Raw genomic sequence first — 26850 nt, 5'->3', positions numbered from 1 at the left:
CTTGAGAGCTGATTGTCTCCATCCACTTTTACATGGGCTCCAGGCACAAAACTCAGGTCAATAGGGTTGTGCGATTTAAGTACATACATATTATGTTTGCCTTAAGCATTTATGTCTTGAGCCATAATTGGTTGTAAGTGCACATACATGTGCTTCAGGGGTTAGGAGAAAGAACTAAGGGAGCTCTCAGACACATTCAGAACACTCCCTATGCTTTGTTCCCTTCCCTTCCAGTTGTCAGTCTCTAGGCGTTACCACCTGAGAGACAGGGAGGAAAAGGATGAGGGGATAAGGAAAAGGAGGAGAAAAAGAAAAGTCAAGCTGATCCTAATCTGGCACTTCTGTTTGAACATTACAATCTGGTTTAACCGAATCTCTTATTCAAACCCAAATAATTCCTAGTCATTTGCATACCACACAGGTTTACTATGAGTGTGGCCCCAGGACTCCCTCCTGGACATCCAGGAGCACAGTGGAAGTAAATGTGTGCTATTTTTGTAACCAGGACATTTCTTTAGGGATTCCATACTAAATGCATCTCAGTGTTGCTCTGCTTTAGGGATAGGGTCCTAGGGGTTCTCAAGTGAATACATTCTATCTACACAGCTTGTCAGAGATAGTCTGTAACCATAACCACAGGCGTCAACCTATCCCAGCCTTTCCCAAGGAATGGTGGGAAGAGTTTGGTTCCAGAGTGCTCTAGTTTATTGCATTGCTCAACTACTGTGCTACCAAAGCCTTGAGCTGAATAGGCCATCCATCGTGTGGCAGGGAGACACCATACTGCTCTGAACTCTGATAACTACCCTGCCATCTTAGCATATTGAATGCTTGTGTTTATTTTCATGTGATAAAATGTTCTGCACATTATAGTAGTTGCCCTTCCCTCTCTTGCTGAAATTCAAACGGGCAACTGGATAAGTTGGTCTGTGTAGGAGGCTGGACCACAGATATGTCTCTAAAGACAGCCCCCTTTCTGTCTAAAAGAACCCTACTGGCTTTTTCTGACTGTTCTTTGGGGTGTTACTCTGTTATGAACACAAGGAGGCTAGATCCACATCACATGTTTTATATCCGGATCACATATATTTGCAGAGTTGGGTTATTTGGTGTGTATTACTTTGGAGAATTGTCAGCTGTCTTCCCTTTGAAAACCTCCATCCTGAGGCATGGATAAAGTCATAGATAGAATACTGGCCCACAGGCACCAGGTTCTTAGTTTGCTCCCCAGCAAGTTAAAACACAGTTAAGAAAATTCTGTTAGGTCCAACCTACTGTGCCAATCTTACCCATGATCTATCTAATCAATGTGTATCTCATGTCTAATAATGTTTGGTTCACTCTCTGGTGCTCTGTATATATGATTTAACTATTCTTGCCAGTGATAGGCCGCAACCACAGGTGCTGACCTATCTCAGCCTTTCCCAAGAAATGGTGGGAAGGCTTCATAGAAGCCACCAGTAAGAGTGGATCTTGGAGGGAGGAGGAACAGCAAGTCTGTTTTGTATGGGTTCCTCTAAAAAGTATAGTCATCACTCACCCAATCAACATTGGCCTCTTCCCATATAATATATGACTCATCAGAATAATTCAGTGCTTAGGAGCATATTCTGCTCTTGCCGAAGACCTGACATTGGTCTTCTTACCAGGCTGTTCACAAATGCTCTCATGAGGCATCTGCACTCATATCCATCCCCCCAATATAATTAATATGCATTGTATAAATGTATAAAACCTAGGATAGAAAATTTAAATGAGGGCTGGAGAAATGGCTCAGTGATTAAGAGCACTGACTGCTCTTCCAGAGGTCCAGAGTTCAATTCCCAGCAACCACATGGTGGCTCACAACCATCTGTAATGAGATCTGACGTCATCTTCTGGTGTGTCTGAAGACAGCTACTGTACTTATATATAATAAACAAATAAATCTCTTTTAAAAAAAGAAAATTTAAACGAATAATACAAATTACAAAAGAAAATATTTTTAAAAAATGAAAGCAGAGAATGTGCAAATATCTCACGGTATAGCATGCATCAACAGCATCAGCAGTCTGAGTCACGGTATTTTGGAACACCTGTTGATCTGCCCTGTCGGTTGTCCTGGTAATAACTGATGCCATCTGTCTGTTGTAGGTCTTCTCTTTGTGCTTGGGAACAAGTGCAGCCTCAGACCTAATTGCTTTTGGTAAAAGCAAAACAAAGCAAAATGTCATGCCTGTCTTATAGAATAGAGGGACCAGTCCCTGCTAATGTGACTTCACCGTGTGTCACTGTGTAAGGTTTGGAAATCGGATCTGTTTGTGTTAAGATTGATAATCGTGTTACATATAAATTACTGTTTTTAAGTAAGTGAAAAGAAATCACATGTTAGAAAAGGGGCCTTATCAGTTGAATAAAATATTGCCTTTCTTCCTTGTCTCTTTACTTATAAGACAGAGTGTGTTCATTCTGTTCCAGTTGTACCATAACAAGTCAAAGGACATGTCACAAAGGCCTGTCAGCAGTTGCCAATTACTTATTAGTTAATATCTATTAGGCGGAGTTCTCACTGAAAAATTGTTCAAGCTTATTTTAAGAAGCATTGCAGAATCTGATTTGTAATTCAAAGGGGATGACTGAAAGGTGAATTCTTAGGCTCAGAATGGCCACTTGTCCTGGGGACGAACCTGTAAAGACCGCTAACATGGCCACTTGTCCTAGGGTCCTGTATAGTTTAACTGCTAACACAGTTTATCATCTTCACTTGGTTAACACTTTTCTGTCTCTGCTTCTAGCCCGAGCCTCCGACAACGAACAAATGGCAGCTGGACAACTGGTTGACCAAAGTCAACCAACCATCAGTGTCCCTGGAGGGCCGGGGGAGCACAGAGTCTCCACGATGTCGCCAGGAAAGTAAGGGTGGCAGCGAGGGCAGCAGTGACCAGCAGCATCCCGACTCCAAAGACCCTCCCCCGAAGGGTTCCAGCAAAGCTCTCCGGGGTCCCTCTGAGGGGCCCCAGCCTGGGAAGAGGAGCTGTTCAAAATCCCCTGCCCAACAGGAGCACCCCCCACCTCGGCAAACTGTGGGCAGCAAACAACCCAGAAAACCTGCCAAGGGCTCCAGCCAGGCAGAGTCCCAGGCCAGCTCTCGTGTGGAGAGTGAACCAGGACCCCTACCCTATGGCTCAAAGGAGCAGACATCCAAAGACAAACCCAAGGTGAAGACGAAAGGCAGGCCTCGTGCTGTGGGCAGTCGGGAGCCTAAGCCTGAGGTCCCCGTGCCTGTGCCTCAGGCAGCAGTACCCAAGCCGCAGCCACCTGTGCCCACCCCCAGCGAGAAGAGGAAGCATAAGAGTTCTACAGCCCCCTCTAAGGCACTCTCAGGTCCTCAGCCGCCGAAGGACAGTGCTGGGGACAGGAACGCAGAGCACTCTGCCCTTGTCTCCTTGACCCAGAGTCAGGGTCCACCCAACAGCAGCAGGGGTAGCAGTGGTGTCAGGACTAGTGGCTGCCGACAGGCTTTGATTGCCCAGGAGGACAGCCGTAAAGACAAGCTCCTGTTGCCTTTGAGAGACACCAGATTGCTCTCGCCGCTCAGGGACTCTCCACCACCGACAAGCTTGGTGGTGAAGATAACCCTAGACCTTCTCACGAGGATTCCCCAGCCCCCGGGGAAGGGGAGCCGCCCTAGGAAAGCAGAAGACAAACAGCTGTCCGCAGGGAAGAAGCAGCACTCGGAGACAAGGAGCTGTGACAGTTCCAGCCGAGTGACCAAGAAGAGGAAGGTGAGTGCAGAGACAGGTGGTGATATGTGGCCATGGCCACTGATCTTTGAGTTGTGGAAGAGGCTGAAGCTTCCCTGGCTGAACTGCCTCTCCAGGGCTCCTCTTGGCCTGCATCTGCATTCCATCCTGCAGGCTGTCACTTGGTCAGGGTCACTTGAGTCACTGAAGAAGCCCTCTTCCTGCACATCCTGTAGCATGTTACTGGTGCATTTTTACGTATGCAGACATCATGGTTATAGGTTGCCCTGGAGATTAGCATCTTCCCTGAAGTGGTGTGGTGGTACTCTGAGTTGCTTGCAGAATCGCACTCATGATGGTCTGTCACCAGAACTAGTAAGACATATTGGGGGGAAGATAGTGTGCGAGGGGCGGGGCGATTGCAGCCTGCTGGGGGGCCATCGCTTGCTATGTATATTCAAGGGAAACCTGCATCATTTTAGGCTTTTTATTAGGCATGTTGCCAGTTTAGACAGTGTCTTCTTCCTTTATTCTTGAGCTCCGGATCTCTGGAACATGCCATGTAGACCAGGCTGGCCTCAGATCTCACAGACATCACCTGTCTGTGGCTGCCTCCCAGTTAAAGGTGTGCACCACCATGCCAGAAAGATTTTAAATGCTTTCAGAATGAGAATGAATGGTGTGTGTGTGTGTGTGTGTGTGTGTGTGTGTGTGTGTGTGTGTGTGTGTGTGTGTGTGTCTGTCTGTCTGTCTGTCTGTGCACGTCTGTCTGTCTGGGACAAAATGTTATAATTTACACGGGCCTGTTTAGTCTTGCCAGCCAGCGAGTGGCCAGTCTCTTGCCGCCGCCATCCGAGCTGCCTCGCTTTTATTTTATGTGGTCTCTGGTACTAATCATCTGCTTGTCTGGTTTGCCCCGGAATGGAGGGACATATTGTGTGCAGCATGTTTCCTTGTTGGATAGAGTGTTGCTCAGTTGTCAGGGAGCCAGCCTTGGGATGGTGGTGGGGTGGTGTCTAGGCTAGCTCCTTCGAGTTCAGAGATCAGTGCCTGCCCTCTGAAAGCTGAGCCTCCAGGCATGGCACAAGGGAAGCTCATTTTGATCCGGCTGAGGGAAGCGTTCTGTTCGGAGCTTGGAGAAGTTATAGTGCCCTCATCTCTACCGCACATGTGAGTTCTGCAGAGTGTCTGGTCCAAAAGAAACTAAGGACAAATGCCAACTGTGGTACCTGGTAGACAAGCCAACTGCCCTGGCCTCCAGGATCTCTCGTCACTGCTGCAAGTACCTGTTAGGTCCGTGCTGGTACCTGGCTCCTCTCCGCTCCTCTCTTCCCACCCCCACCCTAAACTTCTGCAGCTCATGGGCTTCCCGACCCAGCTTCTGATCCCAGTAGAACCTGCCATTTGGGCCATGAACTCCTGTGGATCTTGGTCCCCTCCCCTTGGCCCCGTCTCTCACTCTGTACCCCCACTCTCTCCATGGCCGATTCACTCTGCGGGTCATGTTAAGTTTGCTACTTTCTCCCCCTATCCTGGACCCTTCCCGATGCCTCTGGTTGTCTTCTCTCTCTTATCTAAAATTTCCCCTCAAGCACGCCTCAGAGCGGTCACATCCTCATTTTAGACACGAAGCTCTAGCGCTTGTTAGCCTGCCTTTCTGAGACAGGTCAAGATGGGAACCGTTGGTTTAAGTCCTGGCTGTATTAAAGTCCTCTGAAGCCTGATCACATTACAGTTACCTAGGGATAGAAGGGGGTGGGGGCTCCCCCTCTGGCATTTTTGAAATTCCCAGGCAATCCTAATGCTCAGTGGGGCCGAAAGCTATGAAGCGGAGCCTTACCTGGTCCCTGCTCACGCAAAGCTGGTGCTTTGGGCAGAGAACCTGTCGGTGTGCTTCGAGTGTGGCTAGCGTGGGTTAGGCATTCATTGCGTAAGGTGCGTGGTTAGTTAGCTGCTTGACTGAGCTTTCAGAGAGGCAGGGATACAAAGCTGGCTGTTGTGTATTTGCCTCTCAGCAGAGTCACGTGCCCTCTGGTGTGGACTCCAGGGTGGGAGGCATTGGTCTGTTAACAGTTCCTTATGTCTGTTTGTGCGTCAGTTGCCATTTGGGCCTCCCTGGCCCCTCCTGTGGGTCACCTGGTTTGCAACCCTGGGAAGCTGGCTCTAGGGCAGAGGTTATACCGACTTGCTTTCTACCTCGGGACTGTTTCTCTCTAATGCTTTCATCTTCAGTGTGACAGCTAGAAAACGCTTTTTCAAGATACATTTAAAGGCATTTAAGACTGTTCCAAACCCTTCTCACGAGTGCAGTTTACTTAAAGCCCCTCCGAGCTTCTCCTGCTATGAAGTTTAGCAGAAGTTCTCAGAGGACTCACAAGTCTTCAGAAGCATTTCAGCCTTAAATACTGGCAAGATATCAGATTATAGACTGCGGTGGGGATGTGGCTCAGTGTCTGAGCACCTCTCTAGCATTCATAAGACTCTGGATTCAATCTTCAGCCATGCAAAACCAAAAGCCAGCCAACAGGAGAGTCAGTGGTGCAGACAGCTGTGTTGGAGAGGGAACTGGGTTAGGAACAGCTGATGAGGCACAGTGGAGAAACTGAGGTAAATACACAATCTCTGTAGAGGTGAAAGCACCACCACCTTAAGATTGTGACTCTCTAATGTGTGAAGTTGGAAGCATCCTAAGACACACAATCGGAAACACGGAGTTCCCTGTGAAGGTCTGTGTGCTCTCTTCTTTTTAATAATGCATTCCATCCATCTGACTGAAGATTACCCTTTAAATGAGTGGCTATCTTTTGATATTGTTGTGTTGGTCTCAACATTGTAATCCAGGCTGGCCTGAAAGCCAAGATCCTTCTGTTTCAGCTTCCCAAATGTTGGGATTACAGTCATATGCTCAGACAAATTTTCTCATTGGTCATTTCAAGAAATAACAGGATAGAGGAGTTCACTGAAGCCTTCCTCTTTAATAGAACTGTTTTATTAACCAAGAAACCATCGTATTTTATTTACATTCCAAAGGTTGCCTCTCTTCCCTGTCCCGCCTCCTGGAGTTTTTCACACCTCCCATTATTATTTTTTTTTTTTTTTTTGCCCATTATGTCCTATATCTAATTTACTAAAGCCTTCTAGGTCTCCTTTCAACTTGATTGTCTATTATTGGCTGGGTAGCATGGCAGGCGTGGTAGTGGAGGCTGCCTTAAGTCAGCCGGTATTTGTGTGTCTGCCTCAACTACAAAGGACTAGAGCTGGTCCCTTTTCCCGTGCTGCAGGGCTTTGTTCCTGTCCTCTCCAGCAGTCTTCTGGTGGCCTGGTGGCAGTGTGAAGCGTGATCTTGAACTGAGAGGCCGGGCCTTTTTTTCTTACTGAAGCTCCTTCAGAGAGCTGCCCCGACCTTCCCCATTCTCTCCTGCTTCACACGCGGGCACGCTCCTTTGCTTCCCATGTGTGGGCAGAGCCCTCTGCTGAGATCCAGACAGGTTCAGGAATCTTATGGCTGCTCAGTAGATGTCTGCCAGTGGGCATATTCCTCCCAGTCTCACAGTTTGTCCTCTCTCATGTCTCCACGGACTCATGTCTCTTGGGAAGACTCCTGAGAGGCACAAAGGCGGAGCTGGAGATCGGTGTATTAGCCCTGGCAATCTCTCTCACTGGCGTGGTTAGAAGACTCATCCTGGCTCCATGCCTCCATTGCCCATGTGCACCCGTTCTCCAGGATCTCAGGTTCCTCCCCACGCCCTCTTGTCTCCACCACTGCAGCCAAGCTCCCAGTACCTTTCCACCAGTCAGAACCCGTGGCCCTAAGAGACTGTCAGTTTTAGAAAAAAACGCTACCTTCATTTTCCTTTGAACTATAGGCACCCTCGGGGTGAGCCAGTACGAGGTAGGCACCAGGCCACCACCCACCCTCTAGGGAGCCACATCTCTTCCTTTTATGGTCTTGCCCTTTCACTCCGTTCTGTAGGTGGGGCAGCAATTGGCACATCACCCAAAAGCTGCCTGACCCAACAGGCTGAGAAAAGCCAGCAGTGCACTGGGACTTGCTGGCAGCTGTTGGCCCCTCCTGGGTAAGTGGGTGGGGGTGGGGATGCAGGCACCACTGGAAAGTATCCTCCTAGAAAAAGGAATCCCAGACCTTGAACCACATTCCCAAAAGTGGGGTGACTAGCAGAGAGATTTACTTTTTCCTCTTAAAGAATATTGCTGTCACCTGACTTTCCGGTGGCTTCCTGACCCAGAACAAGCTAGACCCCATGCCTCCTGTAACGTGGCAGGCCTTACTCATGGGGTTCAGGCACAGTTACTGACACCCACGACTGTGTGCCTCCATTTTGGCCCTCTCTTTAGTCTTCTCAGGGTTCCTGTGCAGTCCTGCCTCAGACTGCCACACGGCTTGGCTGCTGTTCCTAGTTTCCGTACGAGCTGAAGATTCTGCTGCTGCTCTGGGGAAGCCTGGGCCTTTCCAGACAGGAAACATCCAAGTACACAATGCACAGGAGGCATGCACTGGAGCCTTTTGCTTATTTAGTTCAGTGCCATTCTTTCTGTGGGGCATCATGTCCCATGCTTCTGAGTTCCGAAGTACTATAGAAAGCTAATGTTTGGGGTGAGAGGTAAATGCTAGCGTTTTCAGATGCTGGCCTCAGAAGTCAGTGTCTCCTGTGTGCTGTCTCCTCTTGTGCTTGTGATCGTGATTGGCAGAGGCTCCAGCTCCACTTAGCTGGTGAAGAATGCCTCTCTCTCAAATGTCTTTGTCACGTGTGTTTCATTGTGATACCAAGCATATCCCAAGTAAGGTGAAGAGACAGACTCTCATTTCCCTTTTGGACTTGGGTGTCTGGACATTTTATCTTTGGCTTTACATGTTTTCTGTGATCTGCCTGGAAGATACCTTCCATTCAGATACATGTTTTAGCATCTCATGTGTAAATTAATATCATCCACATACTTGAGAAAATTCTTATTTTCTCCTATGGACTTCCCACTTTTCTGAAATGTTTATCAGGGTGTCTGTGTAGCCTTCAGCCTAAAGCTCTTTGCCTTCGAGTGACAGGATGCTTCAGCACAAACAGATAAGGGATTTACTGTTCCTGTGGCAAAAATTCTGTTTTAGCCTCTCATTAACCAAGAGATGTGTGGGTACTACCATTGTTCTGAGCAGAGAGCCAGCCATGTTGTAATGACACACCAGCACCTCTCACATCCAGATTTCACTGTCAGGGACCACTCCTAACCTATGTTCACAATGGAATGGAACTCGGAGCATTTTAGTTGTAGCTTTAGGCCTTTCTTACCTCATACACTAGATTTATCACTGTAATCCTGGTCTTCCTTAGCAATGGTTGCAGTTCCATCTAATTGATCTGGAGCTAGATTCAGACAAATCCCATGTGTTTTGTCTTATGAAAAACCCAGAGTTTAACAAGCCAGACATGGTGTGGTGCACACCTTTAATCCCGGCACTTGGGATGCAGAAGCAGGTAGCTTTCTGTGAGTTTGAGACTAGCTTGGTCTATGGCTTGAACTACATAGACTTGTGTGTGTGTGTGTGTGTGTGTGTGTGTGTGTGTGTGTGTGTGTTATATGTATAAGATAAAGTAGAGGGATTGTATACACACAGAGAGATGACAAAGTAGGAGAAGGGATATATAGGTATCAACTATATTTATACCTATATGAATGACATAGGACTATATATACACACACATATAGAAGTGACATAAAGTAGGAGAGGGAGACTATGGAAGAAGAGAGAAGGAATCAGCAAGCATCAAGGGTGTCCAAGTGAAGGTAATGATCAGAGTATATTCTGTGCAAGCTGATAGCACCGTTAGAAGACCAGTACTGTGTTACGTTGCTCTCCAACCGCATCCTACGCAGTCCACATGCCTGAGAGTGCGCCCATCTGCAGATGCCTCCAGTGGTCAGTTAGGTCCCTTTGCTGTGTCTGCATTTCCCCTCCCTTTGCGTGCTAGTTCTAACATGGCTATGTCTGTCACCTGCAACAACAGGCTGAACCAGAAAAAGAACACAATAACAAGAGAATCAGACTGGACAAGTTGCAGACTGCGTCATCTTCATCTTCCCACACAGAATCTTCCAAAACAAAGTGAGTATCCAGGCGGGGATAGCCTTCAATGGTAGCAAGATCCTTCTGTACTAGAACCAGAGCGTGGTGCTTATTCTCAGCCATTCCTTTGGTGGCAAACTGAGATTTATCAGAAACATTTTCACTGAGCATTTCCTAAACACCTAGAATTACTGTTTATGTTTATATACATATAAAATAGTCTGTGTTGGGGGTAACTCAGGGCCTTGTACATGCTAAGCAAGGTACCCTGCATCCGGCTGCCTCTTGCCTGGGATCCTTGTTTTGTTCCGTAGAAGAAAATAAGAATTTGCTGTATAGCTCAGTGGTGGAACACTTTAGATGCAGAGTCCTAGATTTAATCCTTAGTTGTATATGCAGATGGACAGATAGAAAAGAAAAGTAGTATCAGCCATTTTCTTCCTCCTCTTCTTCCTTCTCCTTTTCCTCTGCCTCCTCATTTTATACCTCATTCTTAGCAGGATGGGAAGGAGGGGCAAAATTGACTCAAAGCCCTGGGGTTGCTACTGGGTTTTGGTTGGACTCAATATAGCTCAGGTTGAGTGCTCAGCCTCAAAGTGTCTGCATGGGACAGAGGCATGTTCCAGTGAGATCAGTAGTGTCAAGACGGTGCGGCTATAAAGAGTAACTGTCATTTACTCTCTGGCTTATTCAAGAGATGGCCTCACAAGAGACAATTGCATGCCAAGAGTTTTTTTTTTTTTTTTTTTTTTTTTTTTTTTTTTTGTGGGGAGAAGACAGGGGAGAAGCCTGCCTTCAGTTATGGGATACTGTCACATATGGAGGTGACAGTTGAACTTGCCTGTTGCTGGGGTAAGGTACAAATAGGATGAACAGTGACAACCATTGATAGAAATGGGTTAGTCTTCCAGCTAGGTGCAGACTCTACAGTTTGGTACTAATTGGCAGCTAGATTAATAAAGCAGGAGAAAGCCCCTAAACCCATTCATTACATCTTTCCTGATTCTGCAGTCTTAAGTGCCAGTGACCACCTTGTCCTTTATGCGAGAACTTAGACATGATGTGTTTTCTGCTTCGACTGTTGTTTCATGCCAGGACACCCAGGCCCTCCTCAGAGTTCTCAAGAAAGGAAATGCTTCCTCCTCCTCCACTGGCGGTGTCCTCATCCTCCTCGTCTTCCTCATCCTCCCAGAAGCCAAGCAAACCTGGACACAAGAGGCCAAGGCCCGATTCGGACATCGGTAGCCAGGACCCTCCCAGAAGTGCCAGCAGCACTAAGAGCTGCAATACAGACTCTTCTGTCCCCAAGCACAGAAAAGTACAGGCCAGGGACTCTGAACACAAAGTAAGCAAAGCCGGGAGTGGGGCTCGGGGTTCTCACATGCTGAGCTCCAACTGTCCTAGTTTGGCAACCCTGAGTTTTTGAAGAGCAAATTATATATAATGGTTGCATTTGCAGGCAATACGGGGTGGTACGGGGTGGTTAGAGTTCTTCGTTTTTCTTGATGTGATCAGAGATGAAAAGAAGAACCGCAGCAGCTTTCTTAGTGAATTTCTGTCAGATGTTTAGATGTTGGCTTATGAAATGGGTTAGTTCAGTTCTTTGGATCTTTAATCTCAAATACTTCAATTATGCATCTCAACAGGGCACAAACCAGCTGTGCTGGCTTCCAGTTAAAATGGTGTGTGCCGGGGGCGGAGAGACCCCTTTGCTTGTGTGTTATCTGTTCTTCCTCACATCCTGGCTTCAGGGCCAGTTACAGCGGTAGCTAGGGAAGTGGTGGCCAAGCTAGCCTGTGGCTTTGCTGCTACCCCCTCATGCACTCTCTTGGCTTTGGAAGGCTGGTACAGCTAGGGCTCTGGCCTCTCCAGCTAACAGGGCAATGTGTGGTTGTGTTTTAAAGGGATCTTCTGGGGATGCTGCGAATCCTTTTCCAGTGCCTTCTTTGCCAAATGGTAACTCTAAACCAGGAAAGCCACAGGCGAAATCTGACAGGTAAGCCCCTCTCCCATCTCCCCATTTGTTTTCACCCTCTTCCCCTGCTCCAGGGAAGTCATTTTTGTTTGACCCACGCCTGCCTTTTCTTTCTTTTTCTGCAGACAACAAGCTGACTTTCACATGAAGGAGGCTAAGAAGCTGAAGAACAAAGCAGAAGCAATGGTCAGTCTTCATTTTTATGTCCTTGGTTAAACAGCTAAGGGAAAAAAACATGGTCTCCATCCTGCCCTACTGTACGCCATACGTATGGGGTGGGGTGGTGGGTGAAGTAGTGTCTGTGGGTGCCCTGGGAAGCGGCAGCAGGCAGGAGGACTGTATACTGGGAGATCCTGGGGTGGGGGCAGCAGGAAGAGCTGGCTGCTATTAGCCACTCGCAAGCAGGATAATCAGGGTCTATGGCTGAGGTCTGGGGCGTTCCAAGGGAATTATGTTCTTTGGCTCCGTTAGTTCAGTCCGATCGCATACAGTTTTACAGACCGAGTGGGAGGTCATCCGTGGGATGTTTAATGTATGAGTGTTTTCTCCAACCCACTGAATCAGTTCTTGAGATGTACAAAATGAACTATTGTTTAGTCAGTCCTCATCCTCCCTGAACACTGTACAGGGCAAGGAAGCCTGTTGGGCACAAATCTGAGTGGATCATTGGCCCCGGGAAGAGTGTAAGGAGAGCAGACATTATAGACATGTCTGAAGACAGGCTGTCTTCATCTGACAGCCACCAAGCTTCTTCTACACGGGCATGTTTTGCTGTTAAGTGCAGACATGGCAGGATCACAGTTTCCCATCGTCTTATTTATTATTTTTTAATTTAATTTTTATTAATGTTTATTTGGGGTTGGTAGTTGTGCCACAGTTGGAAGACTTCTCAGGACTCCATTCTCTCCCTGTACCATGTGGATCCCAAGGGTCAGACTATGTCCTCAGACTCTGTAGAAGCACCTTTACCTGCTGGGCTATCTCATTCACCTTCTTCATATATTTAGACTTTGAAAACCCTGGAAATTCTCTGAGGCCCCTGGAGACCCACAAAGGCCTGTTGGTTCTTTGTGACATGACTCAGCTGGCCCCTTGTGGCCATGGGAACTTTGGCCTGTGCCTTTCTATCCCAGGCCCCGTTAGTCAGATAAAATGGTTACCGGTTGCCTCTCACGCTGTGGGGGGTCAAGGCAGTGAGCCTTCTCTATGCCCGGGCTGTGTGTGCTCGGTCTGTGCCAAGCAGGGTTGTGGGCTCAGCCACCTCTTTCACACTTCCAATGATGTTAGCAGTTAATACTCCAGAAACTTTCGGTTTGCATTTTCTTCCTCTCTGGTGTGCCAGCACCCCTGCTTTATACCGGTTGCATCTCATTGTAACAGCTATTCTCAGGATCTGCTAGTTCCGGTAGTGGCCTGTTTATGGTCTCCCCCCTCTGCTTCTCATGCAAGATCTCTGTGTAGCCCGGGCTGGCCTCAGACATATAGCCATTTCAGGCAGTGAGGTGCGCGGCTGAACACAGGGGTGTTCATCTTCACATTGCTCTCCTTGAGGAGGGGATTCTGTTCCGCACTAGCCCATCCATCTGTTTCAGGGGACCTGTGGGCATTCTAACAGCCACCCCATTATCAGCCTTGCAGGGTTCTTCATGAGGCAGGCGCAGACTAAGTTTGCACGGCACTTCATTTCTGTACTAAGGGTATTCATTTTGAAAATCCCCCGAGAGAAATGGTTTTGTTTTTTAAACATTTGTTTATTATATATAAGTGTGCTGTAGCTATCTTCAGACACACCAGAAGAGGGCATCAGATCCCATTACAGATGGTTGTGAGCCATTGTGTGGTTGCTGGAAATTGAACTCAGGGCCTCTGGAAAAGCAGTCAGTGCTCTTAACCGCTGAGCCATCTCTCCTTTCCTATTTTCATTTTGAACACAGCAAACTGAAGCATTAGCAAAGCCTTCAAGCTGGCCTGTGTTAGCTAGCTGCTCTTGGTGTGTGGGACATGTGCCACGTGCAGAGAAGTGGGCTGTCTGCCACCTTTCCACTTAAGTGAATTGACTGTGTGCCACTCAGCAAGATGATAAAGTGACCAAATGTGTGCTCAGGGTTAGGCAGACTACAAGGGTCAGAATTCCACATTTCCTTGCAGGGGCTTTAAAAATCTGTCCCTGTTGGCCGGGGCATGTCTTTGTAAAAGTTGCCACAGTGATCAGTTACATATTTTATACAACCTCAACCTCTGCAAAGAAACTCGTGTGTGTCCTGTTAATGTGCTGGCTCCTCTGCTTCAAGGGTGGTTGGGTAGCAGCTGATGGGAGCACTACTTGTACTTGATGGCGTTCTCAGCACCATCTTAATATGGAATTCTTTTCTCTTCCCTAGTGGAGTTTTGCTAGAAGACACTCTCGTAGGTCAGCGCTGACTGCTCTGGCTGGTCATCTCCTGTTTATTTTTTCTCCCCTGTCTCTCTCTGATCAGAGTAAATGAAGACAGTAGGGAGGTTACAGGGATGGAGGGGGTAAGAGACCGATTGCTGCCTGCAGCCTCACGAGGCCCGTGTTCTTCTCCCTCAGGTGGACAAGGCTGGGAAAGCCTTCAAGTATCTGGAAGCCATCCTGTCTTTTATTGAGTGTGGAATGGCCATGGAGTCAGAAAGCTCAGCAAAGTCGGCGTACACTGTGTACTCAGAAACTGTAGACCTCATTAAGTAAGTGCTATGATGCTCTGCCACCGTGCCAAACCCGAGTGTCTCCCCACCTGATGAGAAGGAAGCTAAAGAGGGAGGCCTACAAAGGTCTCTTTGCTTGGGAGCAGCACCTGCCTGAGGTCCTGCGCAGTTGGTCCACAGGATTTTCATGTCCTGAATTAAAGTGTGTTGTATAAGAGGGAACATGGGATAACTGGATAACAGGGTAATACTTGCCAACTGTTCTGATGAGAACGCTGAGCTTCCCTAGGAGGGTGCTTTTCCCAGCTTAGGTTTCATATCGTCTTTCTTCACTATGTTCCCCTGGTATTTCATTAGGGGCTTAGTAGGACATGACCATGCTTGAGAGAACAGGCCTCAGGGCCAAGTCTTCTGAGTGGCTTGTGGTTGCTCTTAACCCCTGTCCTTCTGGGTTGTACACCCCTTCATGTCAACCCTCCACCCCCAAGAATACAGCAGCAGCAGCTAGCAGAGCCAGCATTACCTGGGCTCCTGTCACCTCCCGAGTTTAATGTCATGCACGAATTTATCTCCCTGCAGGTTCGTGATGTCACTTAAATCCTTCTCAGATAACACAATGCCAGCACAAGAGAAGATATTTGCTGTTTTATGGTATGGGCATTTCCATTTATTAAAAGTACTAAAGTTTTGTTTCCTCTGATTAAAATATATTTTTAAAATTTCCTTCCTCTCCCCACCCCGTTTTCAAGCCAAGGTCTCTATATCTCTGGCTTATCATAGAGGAGCTTAGAGAATCCTCCTCCTTCTGCCTCCCAAGCACCCAGTGCTGTCATTAAAGGCGTGTGCCAGCCCGCCTAGCTCTAAATAATTTCCTTAAAGTGAGAATTATGGCAGAAGAGAATTTAATCCCATTCATGGTCACTAGGAACTGGGAGATGCGTCAGTCTGAGGTTCATGTGGATTTGTGCATTTGTTTTCCTGCCAACATTTCCTTTGGGTGGTGGTGCACACAGGATAGTGAGATGTGTGAGGGACTTGCTCAACTGGAGAGGAGAACCCAGTGTGCTCACAGTAGGGAAGGGCTGGCAGAGTGTGTCTGTCTGTGCACGAGGACCACTGTCTGTGAGGCCATCCTCGATTCATGTGAACCTCTGGTTTTATTTCCAGCCTGCGTTGCCGGTCCCTTTTGAACATGGCGATGTTTCGATGTAAAAAGGACACGGTAATGAAGTATTCTCGAACTCTCAGCGAGCACTTCAAGAGCACTTCCAAAGCGGCCCAGGCGCCTTCTCCATGCATGGCAAGGCAAGTGTTAAGTCTTGTTAGGCGATACAGTAAGGTCACTCACGTCTTGCTTGTGTAACTGTTTGTGGGTGACTTTGGGTTTCCCAAAATTCGTGTCGTTCATCTTTCAACTGTTAGCTGCATTGTCTCTCTGAGAAAACAGGTAAACTAAATTTAGGCTGGTGAAATAACACAAGGTCCCCTCTGACCTGCCCAGTAAATGCATCCTAAGATTCCCAGTGGGTTGCATAAAATTCAGCCGGTACTAATCCCCCCTAAACAGAGAAGGCAGGAACAGTAAGAGATTAACGGAAGTGGCTGAGGAAAGGCTCCGGAGCAGTGTGCTTGCTGAGCCCATGTGGGTCTCTATAAGAGAATTCTACAACAGAATCCTTAGGCTGTTTTGAGATGAAGGTGAATGTTGCAGTGTATTTCTTCCTGATGCTGCCCAAGTGCTATTTGTTTTGTCTGAGACAGAACCTCTCTTGTCCAGGCTGGCCTTGAACTTGTGCTCCTCTAAGCCCCCTAAGCACTGCACCCATGTGTTTTTGCTTCTTATGGCTTGCATTCCTCAGAGAGTCCCGTCGCTTCTGGGCCGTGCTTTTAGAGAGCATTAAATATGATATGGACCCAATCAAAAAGGGGAGACTCCACTTGGCTTCTTTAAAAAGAAGGTCCTGATAAAGGACATCTAGTCCAGGCGAATATGTCATCGGTCTTCTGATTTAGCTAGGGTAGTTTCTTCATACCAACCCTCACAGCTGCCAGGATGCAGCAGTAAGGACCACCCTAGGCAGCTCCCTCTCTAGTCTTTGACTTTGGCAGCCCTGATTGTGAAGCAACATATACCCTGTCTTCCCATCTCCTGTCATGCTCATATGACTGAACTTTTTTTCTGCTTTGACCCAAATGAAACTTGAGCGTGCAGGACCAGGCCTTCAGCCAGGGATCAGAGTGCGAGGCCTCAGGCTCCTGATCCACAGCCAGCGCCCAGCCTGATGCTGGTTTGTTGTCACTTGTTTACTGATCCAGTAGGAGATTTAGGAGCCAGGGATGCTCTTTGTGGTTCTGTGACTGGGGGAAGGAAAGGAAGAGGAGTTCATAGAAAGTAAGGTTCGAGAGGTGGCTCTTTGGTGTGTCTACAGGTCTGAGAGTCGGGTCTGAGCAGTTCACTGCTGACTGAGTGAAGGAAAGCACAAAGCACAAATGGATACAGCCTGGTCACACCCACCTACCACCCGTGAGGCCTCAGCTGTTGCTGCTGCCTTGATAGCAGCAGAAGGAATTGGAGAGAGAGGGCAGTGTTTCCGGAAGACCAAGGCTTAGCAAAGCCTCAGAGTGTGCCCGGAACACAGTTTTCCGGATGTGTCTTTGATCTTGTAGGAGCGATTATTGTTTTGGGAAGCACACCCTGGAATCTGCTAGTTTCTGTGATTAACCAAGTCTTTCTCCATCCTTGCAGAAGCACTGGCGTTCCATCCCCCCTCTCCCCAATGCCTTCTCCTGCCAGCTCCGTGGGGTCCCAGTCAAGTGCTGGCAGCAGTATGGGGAGCATCGGGGTGACGGCCACTGTCAGCACCCCGGTCACCATCCAGAACATGACTTCCTCCTATGTCACCATCACATCCCATGTCCTTAAGGCCTTTAGCCTTTGGGAGCAGGCGGAGGCCCTCGCAAGGAAGAACAAAGGTGAGGAGCTCTAAGGGAGCACCCAGCGTTATGAAGGCGGGAGGTATTCGGTTCATGCGTGTATTCTGTCTCATGAAGCGAGAGCCATGGGGAGCTCTTCTCATTCTCCATGCCGCTTCATAACTTGGTTACAGTTCTTCCCCGAGGCTTGTGATATGAGTTAGTCTTCTGAGGCTGGATCCCTATGGGCCAAATTAGGATGGGCTTCAGCCTCTTCCCAAATGTTGGTATCGTTTCAGCCCGGACTGAAAAGCTGCCAACAGGGCAGAGCTGAGGCAGAGATGTGCTCTATCCCTTGGCTCAGCACACTTGGGATGAAGCAGCTCCTGTCTGAGGCACACAGCATAGCAAATGTTACTGAGGCACGCTAGGTGAAGCGGGAATTCCATCTGAGTCAGGGGCAGTGACTGCCTGGTGGTATTTGGGCGAGTGCCCACTAAATAAAGCGTGCATGCACCAAGTGACTGGTGAAGGCCATTGCGTTTTCTTCCTGGTTGGAAGGAGGCAAGCCTGGATTGTGGAGCTCTGATTTTCTCCACAGCTTCTTTGCCTTCTTGGCGAACTAATTATAATCTCCTCCCTCCGCCCTCATGGTGCGCAGTGTGTTAATTGGACGTTGGAAGCATACCAGTCACTGTACTAGCCGTGTGTTACAGATTTAACTCGGGAAGTTCCTGACTTCTAATCTAGTGGGAGACTGTGAAGAATTAGGCAGAACTTTCAGTATGCTACATGAAGTGCAGAATGTTGTGGGGAAACTGTCTCTGGAATATTTGTTTTGACTTGTTCCTGCACGTGTACTTACTCAAGTCTGCCTTGGATTCTACTGCAGAATTCTTCGCCCAGCTCAGCACAAAAGCGCGTGTGTTGGCCCTCAACAGCAGCCTGGTGGACCTAGTGCACCACACAAGACAGGGCCTGCAGCGGCTAAAACAACTGCCCCAAAACCCCTAATGTAGGCCTGGCCTACTCGATGCCTTGGAGTGTCTCTGCACAATTGGAAGCCGTGATCCAGTGTGGACAGCTGATGTCAGTCGTCAGGAAGAGAAGCGCCGTAAGATGGTCAGGATGCTTCTCCACTTAACTCACAAGAGCTGTGCGGTCATTGGTGGGACACTGGTCGGCTGAGCAGATGCTGGAAAATGATCTTGCCTTTCTCAACAGGACAGATGTGCAATGGAGCCCAACTGGCATATGAATGGTCTAGAAACATTTCTGCCTTTTCTGTTTGTCTGAACAATAGGATAAAAATGGCAAATGAGAGGAAGAGGTGCAGTTAAGTCTGGCAGCAAACTCTTGTCGTCTCAGAAGCCACCCTAGTTCACTTCCAGAAGGATTTTTTTTTTTTTTTTGAATAATAATTTTGGGTGAAGGGCTTTATGATTTTGTTCTCTTTTCAAGTGCTAAAGGAAACATGAATGCGTTCTAATGGCCATCTGTGGAACACAGTTGTGAAGGACTCCACTGTACCTCACTTCCTGCAGGGAAGGGGTTCCGAGTACTACCATTTACAAAATTGAAGGTGACCCCCCCATTCCTAGAGTTCTGCACATTGTCTAGCTTTGATCGCTCTGGCTGTACTGAGAAGCATCCTAGGACAGCCCTAGGGGAGTGGCAGCAGTTAGGTTCTATCTCAGTCTTCCTCACATCCCTAGAGGCATCACACTTCCTCCCGCTGCGCTCCGTGGGGACTGACACACTCTCAGTGACCTTGGGCAAACACAGGAGCCATGTTGGCCTTGGGCAGATGCACTTCATCATCTGTCTGCGGGAGCCACAAAAGTAAAGTCTTCCTAGAGAGGTTGTATTTTTCTGCTACAAATATTTTATATTTATAGCGAAACGCAACTTTCTAAAAGCCCTCCACTACCCAGGGGACATTAGCTCTTTGAGAGGACGTGGATACTGGGGGTTTGGAGCAGAGCAGGGTTAAAACTTTAAAACCAACCCCACTATCATACACCTTCACTCCAGCCCATCTTCTCAGGTACTGTGACTTGATGAGGTTGAAGAGGATCTGGGACCTTCCCAGGGTACACCCTGCCCACACTGGACCAGGTTCCCTTGGGTGGGAGATGAAGAATACACTCAGAACTCACACCTGCCGGTACACACAGGCCTTTCCTTGAAGCTTCAAGGTTACTCCTGGAATACTCTCAAGTACAGTGTTTTTTAAAAGCCAATTCTTTTTATCCCTTCTAGAAAGTAGAATTTGCACATATATTTACATGGAGGTGTGTTAGGGCTCACCCTGCCTCTGCTTCCTGCCAGCCATGCTTGTGTGTGTGCATCTGGAGATTAGTGGAGACAGGAGACCCATCTTTCCTTACTGACGATGTCTATGGCCCCTGTGGTAACATGACTTTCTTGGTACCTTGGTAAACACACACAGGGGCTCTGGGTGAATATGATACCTGTTCTGTCAGGATGAAAGTGTCTGTGATACTGCTTGGTCTTCTCAGCCTTTTATCCTGGTTTGAATAAAGCCAGAAAATGGCTACCTTGTGCATATCGGAGCACAGACCAAGACTGTGAGCCAACTAAGCAGTTTTCTTTAGTGATGTTCTGAAGCAGAGCCATGTTGGTTAACTGAGTCGAAGTGTATGGTAGGTCATCCCAAGCACTGTGTCGCCTCTTCAGCAGAGCTGGGCTTGTGGGGACCTTTTCCCTTTCCCATAGTGTCTCTCCCTAGGTGCCTGTCAGTTGTAAAATGGCAGGTTCTGGTCTATGGACAATTTGCCAGACCATGTGTGTGTCCTGCCCTCAGGCCACTGTGCCCCTTGCCTGGACACATCCAGCCAGTGCAGGAAGAACAGGCTGCCTCATTCTTTGGATGGATGTATTTTTTCCTCCACTCTAGATACTACAGCTTCATTTGTACCTTGTAAGCCAACGAGGTTGGACAGGATCCGTTTGTGCCAGTTTGGGCTGTAGCTCTTGCATTGCTGGTTTTCCCACAACACTGTACCTAGAGTGTGTGGGCCTGTCTGTCTCCTTCAGAGTGAAACCCCAGGGCTGCACAGCACTGTTATTGCTCATTGTAGAGCCCCAAAGATGCACAATTTACACCATCTGCATTTTTCAATGTGTACTTAACAATTCCCAGAGGAAAAATCTTTCCCCTGAGGTAATTATTTTGGGAGGACTATAAAATTAGCTCTTTGAATATGTGAATATGTGTTCTTATAACCATGAAAGAGAACCCATGTTATGGGAAGGCAGTATTGAATGAGTGAGTCTTACCTTTGCCATTAAGATGATGTGTGGCCCATTTGTGACACAAAGTAGAGGAACACCCCCCACCCCTGGTGTTGTCAAAGCCCTGTTAGATAATATAAAGCATGCCACTAAAATGGGTTCTCTTGCTTAAGGTGCCACATGGCAGTAGGGAACAGCAAGTGCTTATCAGTGGTCCCTTACAAAGTGATGTTTATTTTGTAGATGTTTTGGCAGATGTCTACCCATTCCCTGGACAAACTGGACCACCACCACCCACCCCTATCTGTAGGAAGTTTTAAACATGCTCTTGCCCATCTTGACTGAAAATGTGCCTTCACTGTGTTGATGTTAGGGACAGCGCCTTAGTTTGATAACATATAAAAGGACGAGAGATTCAGCTAGATGTATTTGTGCCTTTGCTGACCAAACCTATTTTCTGAAGTAATGCTGTTTGTTCTGCCGTGGCTTTGAGTGGCTTCACGGGTTTTATGTTTACTTTCCTGCTTTGTGAAGCTTGGTGTGAGTTGGGCTTTTAAAAAACATATAATTTCCTTCTGGACCTCCTGCAGATCCCCTCTGTCTTATTTTCCCCAACACTACAAAATGTCTTTGGAAACTTACCACTTCATCTGTTAACGCTCTTCACCACTGGTTAGAGGTATTTAAATCTCAGAATATTTTGGGGGCTCCTTTCTGAAACACAGAAGTGTAGCTTTTTCTCACTGAAGAGCTATTGCTTTACAACTGTGGTGATGTGAAGATTTTGATGTCCCCTCTCCCTGCCTCGCTCCTGGTTTTTGGCTTCATTTGGAAATACTGGGTAAGAAGACTCTTCCTGTGGGAGAGGAGCGTAAGGACAGAGGGGTCTGGTGTTGGAGTTCTGGTATTTCTGCCAAGCCATCTTCCATCTGCGATCCAGTTATGCTGGCTTCCCATGGACTGAGAACAGCTGCCTTGTGACCAGGCTCTTACTGATGCACTGACAAGCACCATCTACCACGTTTCTCCAAGCGGCTGTCAATCTCCTGGTTCCTTGGGGGTGAATCACACTATATTCTGTGCATCGGACAACAGCAGTTACTGTGATGGGCAGAGAAGTGCCTCTTTCCTTACCTAAGAGGGAGCCAGAGGACAGGACGCAAGCCTAGAGCTCTCTGCAAGCCTGTACATTACTACTGCATCTGTCCGTAGGACACGGGGATGAGGCAAGCCGCAGGCAAGCCAAGCTGTGCTGTTGGGCCAGGCAGTGGCTGACTGACCTAAGGAAGATGAACTCACTTTGCTTAGGTGTCTTAGCAATGCTCCACACAGGCAGTATTATGTTTGCCTTTTGTTCAGGCCATGACATGTATTGCTAAGAACACTGCACATCCTCACATCACGTGCACACAGTGGGGTGTGTGCGTGTGTGTGCACAGGTGTCCCAAGTTTTTTTTCTGAATGTGATCATGTTTTGGATGATAACCTGAGCAGGGTTGCCTTTTTTTTATTTATTACCATTATATATTATATTATATATTATATATTTTCTTTCTTATAATGTTAGAAGAAAGTCAAATCTTGGTATTAAAATTGCTTTATAAAGGAATATGTTGTCAAGGTGATAATGAAAATCACTGGTCTGCCCTTTTCTTTGATTACCATGAAATCACGTGCCAGCTCCGGTCAGTACGGTGGTTTTGTGTGCAGGCTGAGGAAGTAGTCATGCTCCCAGTGAAGATGCTCAGCACAAATACAGGGAACACCACAGATTTAAGAATCAGCTTCCGCAATGGAACTAAAAACTCGGGACTTTTGTGAAAAGGAGAGTTTTTAAAGAAAGTCTGCAAAAGATCTTTCCAAAGATATGTGCCACAGATCTTTTGCTTTTCTCTGTAATGAGGACTAAGTGCTGTCTTAAAAAATGTAATTGACCTGTTCATCTTCAGCCTTTCCTTTTCATGAGATCAAACTGTAGGAAAAAAAAAAGATATTTAATAAAAATTTAGAGAAATCATTGGAGTTGAGCCTGTGACTTTTATTTTGTTCAAATAAGATGATTGTTGAGCCAGGGTCTGTCTGGAGCTAAAGCTGACCTCACAGGCATTCTGGCCTCATCTTCTGTCCGCAGGGCTGGCATGGCCGCCATGCCTGGGCTGGAATAAGAACGCTTCAGCTTGTAGCTGCCACCTGTAGTTACGGTGAGCCTCGCCGATGTCACTGCATGGCTTCTCCCAATATCAAATGGAGTAGCTTTCATTCTGCTGTGGCGCTCAGGCTTGTGGGATACCTGTAGGCCGTCTGCTTTTCTCCTCCTCTGTTGCCTGGAATTAAAACTGAGAGCTGGCTCTGACTTCCTTAGTTTGAACCTCAGTTCCTTAGTTTTCCAGCTCTGTGGCTTCAGGCAAGTTACTTAACCTTTCTGGTCTTGTTACTTATGAACTGTGTGCCTGCTACTCTGTTAAACTGGAAAAGTGGAAGAAGGCTGGTTTGACCACGTTCTCCATTTTTATCCTCTTAGACCTAATGACCCGTGATGATCCACACCCCCCACCCCCCAGCAAGCCCATTGTAGAGGTGACTAGTGTTAAGGAAAGGTAACCTGTGTTGACTGACACACCACATGAGAGAGATCTCAGCTGAAATGGGCCTTGGACTCTCAAGATGGCTTATTGACCTCTTCCTGCATGTGACATTTCTCACAAAGACTCCTATAATGTTAAATGTCAGTAGTGGCAGCAGGGACTCACTTACCCACACTCTGCTGGACACCAGGATTCTCTAAGCTGGGGTATTACAAAGCAGGGGTTCTCAACTTGTGGGTTGTGACCCCTTTGGCAAACTTCTGTCTTCAAAAAATTTACATCATGACTCGTAACAGTAGTAAAACTATTGAAGTAGCAACGAAACTAATTCTATGGTTGGGGGTCACCACGACATGAGGAACTGTTAGGGGGCCGTAGAATTAGGAAGGCTGAGAGCCACTGGTGTAGAGGAACCGTCCGTGGATATCACTGAAACAAGGCACGTGGGAAGACCTAAAACTACTTCCTGGGTAAATCCTGGAAGTGGACTATAGGGAAGATGCCTATGTTGCTCATCAAGACAAAATCAGTACCACATCCACGAACACCCAGCATTTTAAGTCACATGTGTTTTATGCCAAGCAGGTAAGGGAAGATATTTCAGTAGTCAGCAGTTTACACACAGACCCTGCCACTATCCTCAAGGTATCATGGAGATTACTGTTGGAGTATGGATTTGACTGGTTTGAGTGCTTTCTAAGGTGACTGTTTCCTTAGTCCAGTGAGGTGCATTGAAGCCATTCCCCACACAGCAAGACCGTCCTACACTGAGTACCGCTGTGCATCAGTGACCATGCAGGCACTTTGGGAGTCTGCATGGGATCTGTTCAGTACCTGTTTGGACGTCCAATGGGTCTTCACTAGAGCATAAGCAGACGCTTACCTGCTGCTGCTACAGCTGTGTCTCGGTCACTGTCTGGTCTTAGGAGGAACAGGTCTCCTTAGTGTTTGTGGTTTCCTGGCAGAACACACTCTGCTGAGTGAGACACCAAGGTTCTAACAGACTAGAAAGTGCTTCTGGAAATAACCTCTCAGCACAGTTCTGCTTTAGCTAAAAGGACCACGTGCCTACTCTGGTCCTAAATGATCTTTACCATATTCATGTGGGTGGAAGATCTCTGCTGCTAAATGTTCTCGAAAATTAGACCCTGAGGCTCGGCCGGGAGAGTGGTTGACTCGCATGCTGAAGTCCAGGGAATTAACTGGTCCAGTACTATAGGGTGCAGCACATACCTATAATCCAGCCCACAAGGTGCAGGCAGGAGGCTCGGGAGTCAGATCAGCCTTGGCTACATGAGACCTTGTCACCCAATCCAGTCAAGTCTAAACTAAAACCATGGCTGTGAAGACCGAGCACTGTTGTCTCTCCTAAGGTGCAGGCAAACCCAGCCGGAAAAATGGTCTCTACCAAGTCATCCAGACATCTGAAACATGGGAGCTAAGGTGCGTCAAACAAGGCCTGTTAAGTGAGGTTTAGACAGGGCCTATGAAGGTCTAAAGAAAAATAAAGCTGACTGAAAACCTACTGCCCTTCAAAATTGCGCCGGGGCTTTCTATGAAATTCAAAGCTAAAACATGAGTCTTTAGGATTAACTTCAGAACAGCGGGCAAACAGACCCCCAACTCCGTGGGAAGAGTTGATGCTTGCCTTGTAAATACCAGGCTTGCTCCCGTAACTGCAGACACTGGGGAGGTGGTATCCGATGAGTCCAAGAGCTCTAGGCTGCCCAGGGCGATGCTGGGGCCTCAGGGTCCTTATCGATATCTGCACTTGTGTCTGCAGACAGTTTACATACATGCACTGTGTAAGCATTTGGAATTCCACCACATGCTTATACTTCCTGAGTTCACATTTCACTTTGATACTGTGTGTGATGCCCTTTCAAAGCTCAAGGCAGATTCTTATTTCAAACTGTTGATTTCTTTCTGCTCTCTTTTTCCCAAGGCCACTTACTCAACTCCAGGCTTCCGTCAGGGCCCAGGAGCGGGGGGAGGGGGGGGGTGAGGGGGCGGTGCAGCTGAGACTGGGTCTCCTAAGCTTTAGGACCCCCCCCCCATTCACATTTGCTGTTTCCTGAAGATACCTAGGTGCTCCTTGCATTCCTGCAATTCGGGACACAGTACAAACAGATGTCTCTTCTGAAAGGATGTGGGAGGTCTCAGGCAACTGAGCAGTCTCCGCCCTTCCTCCTGAGGTGGGATGGCTCAGGAGGTGATGGCACTTGGCACTAGGTTGACAGCCTGAGTTCAGATCTCTGGATTTCACGTAGTACAAGGAGAAAACCTGTATTGTCCTGTGCCCCATCCCCACCCAAGTAAACTTTTCTTTTTAATAAAAAATGCCACCAGACTAGTTTCTGAGTTAATAATGTTGGTAGGGAGGGAAATATTTTAAACCTGGGCTCAGGTTGCTCTTAGTATGCTAACAGAAAGAAAACCATGAAATAAATATAAATTTTAACAGTTAAGCCAGATCTGAAGATAGGCTTTCTCCTTAGGGCTAGCTTTCTTTCCAAGTTGTAATGTGTACAGTTGGCCACTAGATGGCAACCATTTCTTTTGGAGTTAACCACAGTGACCTTCACATGGAGTGGAATGTATTTTGTCAAAGGTAATGATGACACCAAAGGTTGGAGAAATTTGCAGAACTGGAAAATTTTGGGAGTATGATACAGTGTAACCACTTTGTACAACTGTGTATTAGTGTCTTAAAAAGTTACTTCGAGTTACATAAATCCCATCAAGCAATTCTTTAGAAACATAGGCAAGAAAAGGAAAGACACATTCCGTCAACATTCATAGAAAAGCAGGGCAGCTTCCTGGGCCAGTGGGAGTGGCCAGCAGACAGAAAGGCTCCTGTTGGCTGGAAGACAGCAGCCAGTGTCTCACAAGGACTCTGAGAATAAACTCTGTACCACTACAAGGAGACAAGAACTAAATGTCCCATGTCTGTTTCCCTCTCTGTTCTAGAACTTACGCTCACGTTCACAAAATAAAACTCATCAGACAGAAAGGAAGAACAGAACAGCACTGTGAGAAGTGAGCCACTGGGTATTTGGAGTGTGTGTGTGTGTGTGTGTGTGTGTGTGTGTGAGAGAGAGAGAGAGAGAGAGAGAGAGAGAGAGAGAGAGAGAGAGAGAGATCCCAAATTCCCTGGGAAAGGAAGAGAGGGGAATAAAATAATATGGAAGTGTAGGAATGCCTGTGGTGCACAGCTGAAGTGCTCAGAAGAGCCTAGATATGAGTCACCAAGAGTACTAGCAGGACACGCTCAGGGAAATCCAGGTCTACATACCACACACCATGAAACACCGCACCACGACAGAGACAAGAAGGGCAGCGTCCACAGAGGAGCACTGGATACAAGGCACCAGTGAAAGCCATTCCTAGGTCCCCAGAAAAGGCATCACCTAGAATGGGACCTTGAAGGACAGTGAAGTAAGGACATTTACAAACAACCAACCCTACAGTGAGATTCCACAGCAGCACATCACCAAAGTAACTTCTAGAACAACATAGAAAATGGTCTGGGCAGAAACATCTCATGTACAAAAAAGGTCAGGATCCAAAAAACTGCAAGGGAGAAAGGGCACACACTCTCGTGTAGACGAGAATGCAAAGTGTAGACACATGGCAGTGTAGACACACGTG

The 26850-nt window shown here is 47.4% G+C and overlaps 1 protein-coding gene across 2 annotated transcripts in view; it reads left to right on the top strand.

Annotated features, from left to right (window-relative positions):
• AFF1 (ALF transcription elongation factor 1) overlaps positions 1 to 22605 on the top strand; it is a 145834-nt gene extending 123229 nt beyond the window's left edge. For both annotated transcript variants that reach the window (XM_080925477.1, XM_080925478.1), the window contains 10 exons: positions 2775 to 3764; positions 9743 to 9840; positions 10897 to 11146; positions 11706 to 11797; positions 11902 to 11962; positions 14349 to 14482; positions 15023 to 15094; positions 15611 to 15748; positions 17190 to 17416; positions 18249 to 22605. In XM_080925477.1, coding sequence (XP_080781603.1) covers positions 2775 to 3764; positions 9743 to 9840; positions 10897 to 11146; positions 11706 to 11797; positions 11902 to 11962; positions 14349 to 14482; positions 15023 to 15094; positions 15611 to 15748; positions 17190 to 17416; positions 18249 to 18370 — 2184 coding nt within the window. In that variant the 3' untranslated portion in view covers positions 18371 to 22605. The remainder of the gene's footprint in view (positions 1 to 2774; positions 3765 to 9742; positions 9841 to 10896; positions 11147 to 11705; positions 11798 to 11901; positions 11963 to 14348; positions 14483 to 15022; positions 15095 to 15610; positions 15749 to 17189; positions 17417 to 18248) is intronic.
• The last annotated feature ends 4245 nt before the right edge of the window (positions 22606 to 26850 follow it).

This window comes from Micromys minutus (assembly GCF_963924665.1).
Source record: "Micromys minutus genome assembly, chromosome: 11".
NCBI classification, from domain to species: domain Eukaryota; kingdom Metazoa; phylum Chordata; class Mammalia; order Rodentia; family Muridae; genus Micromys; species Micromys minutus.
The sequence above is the reverse complement of the archived record's forward strand: the minus strand, read 5'-3'. Positions and strand labels throughout refer to the sequence as shown.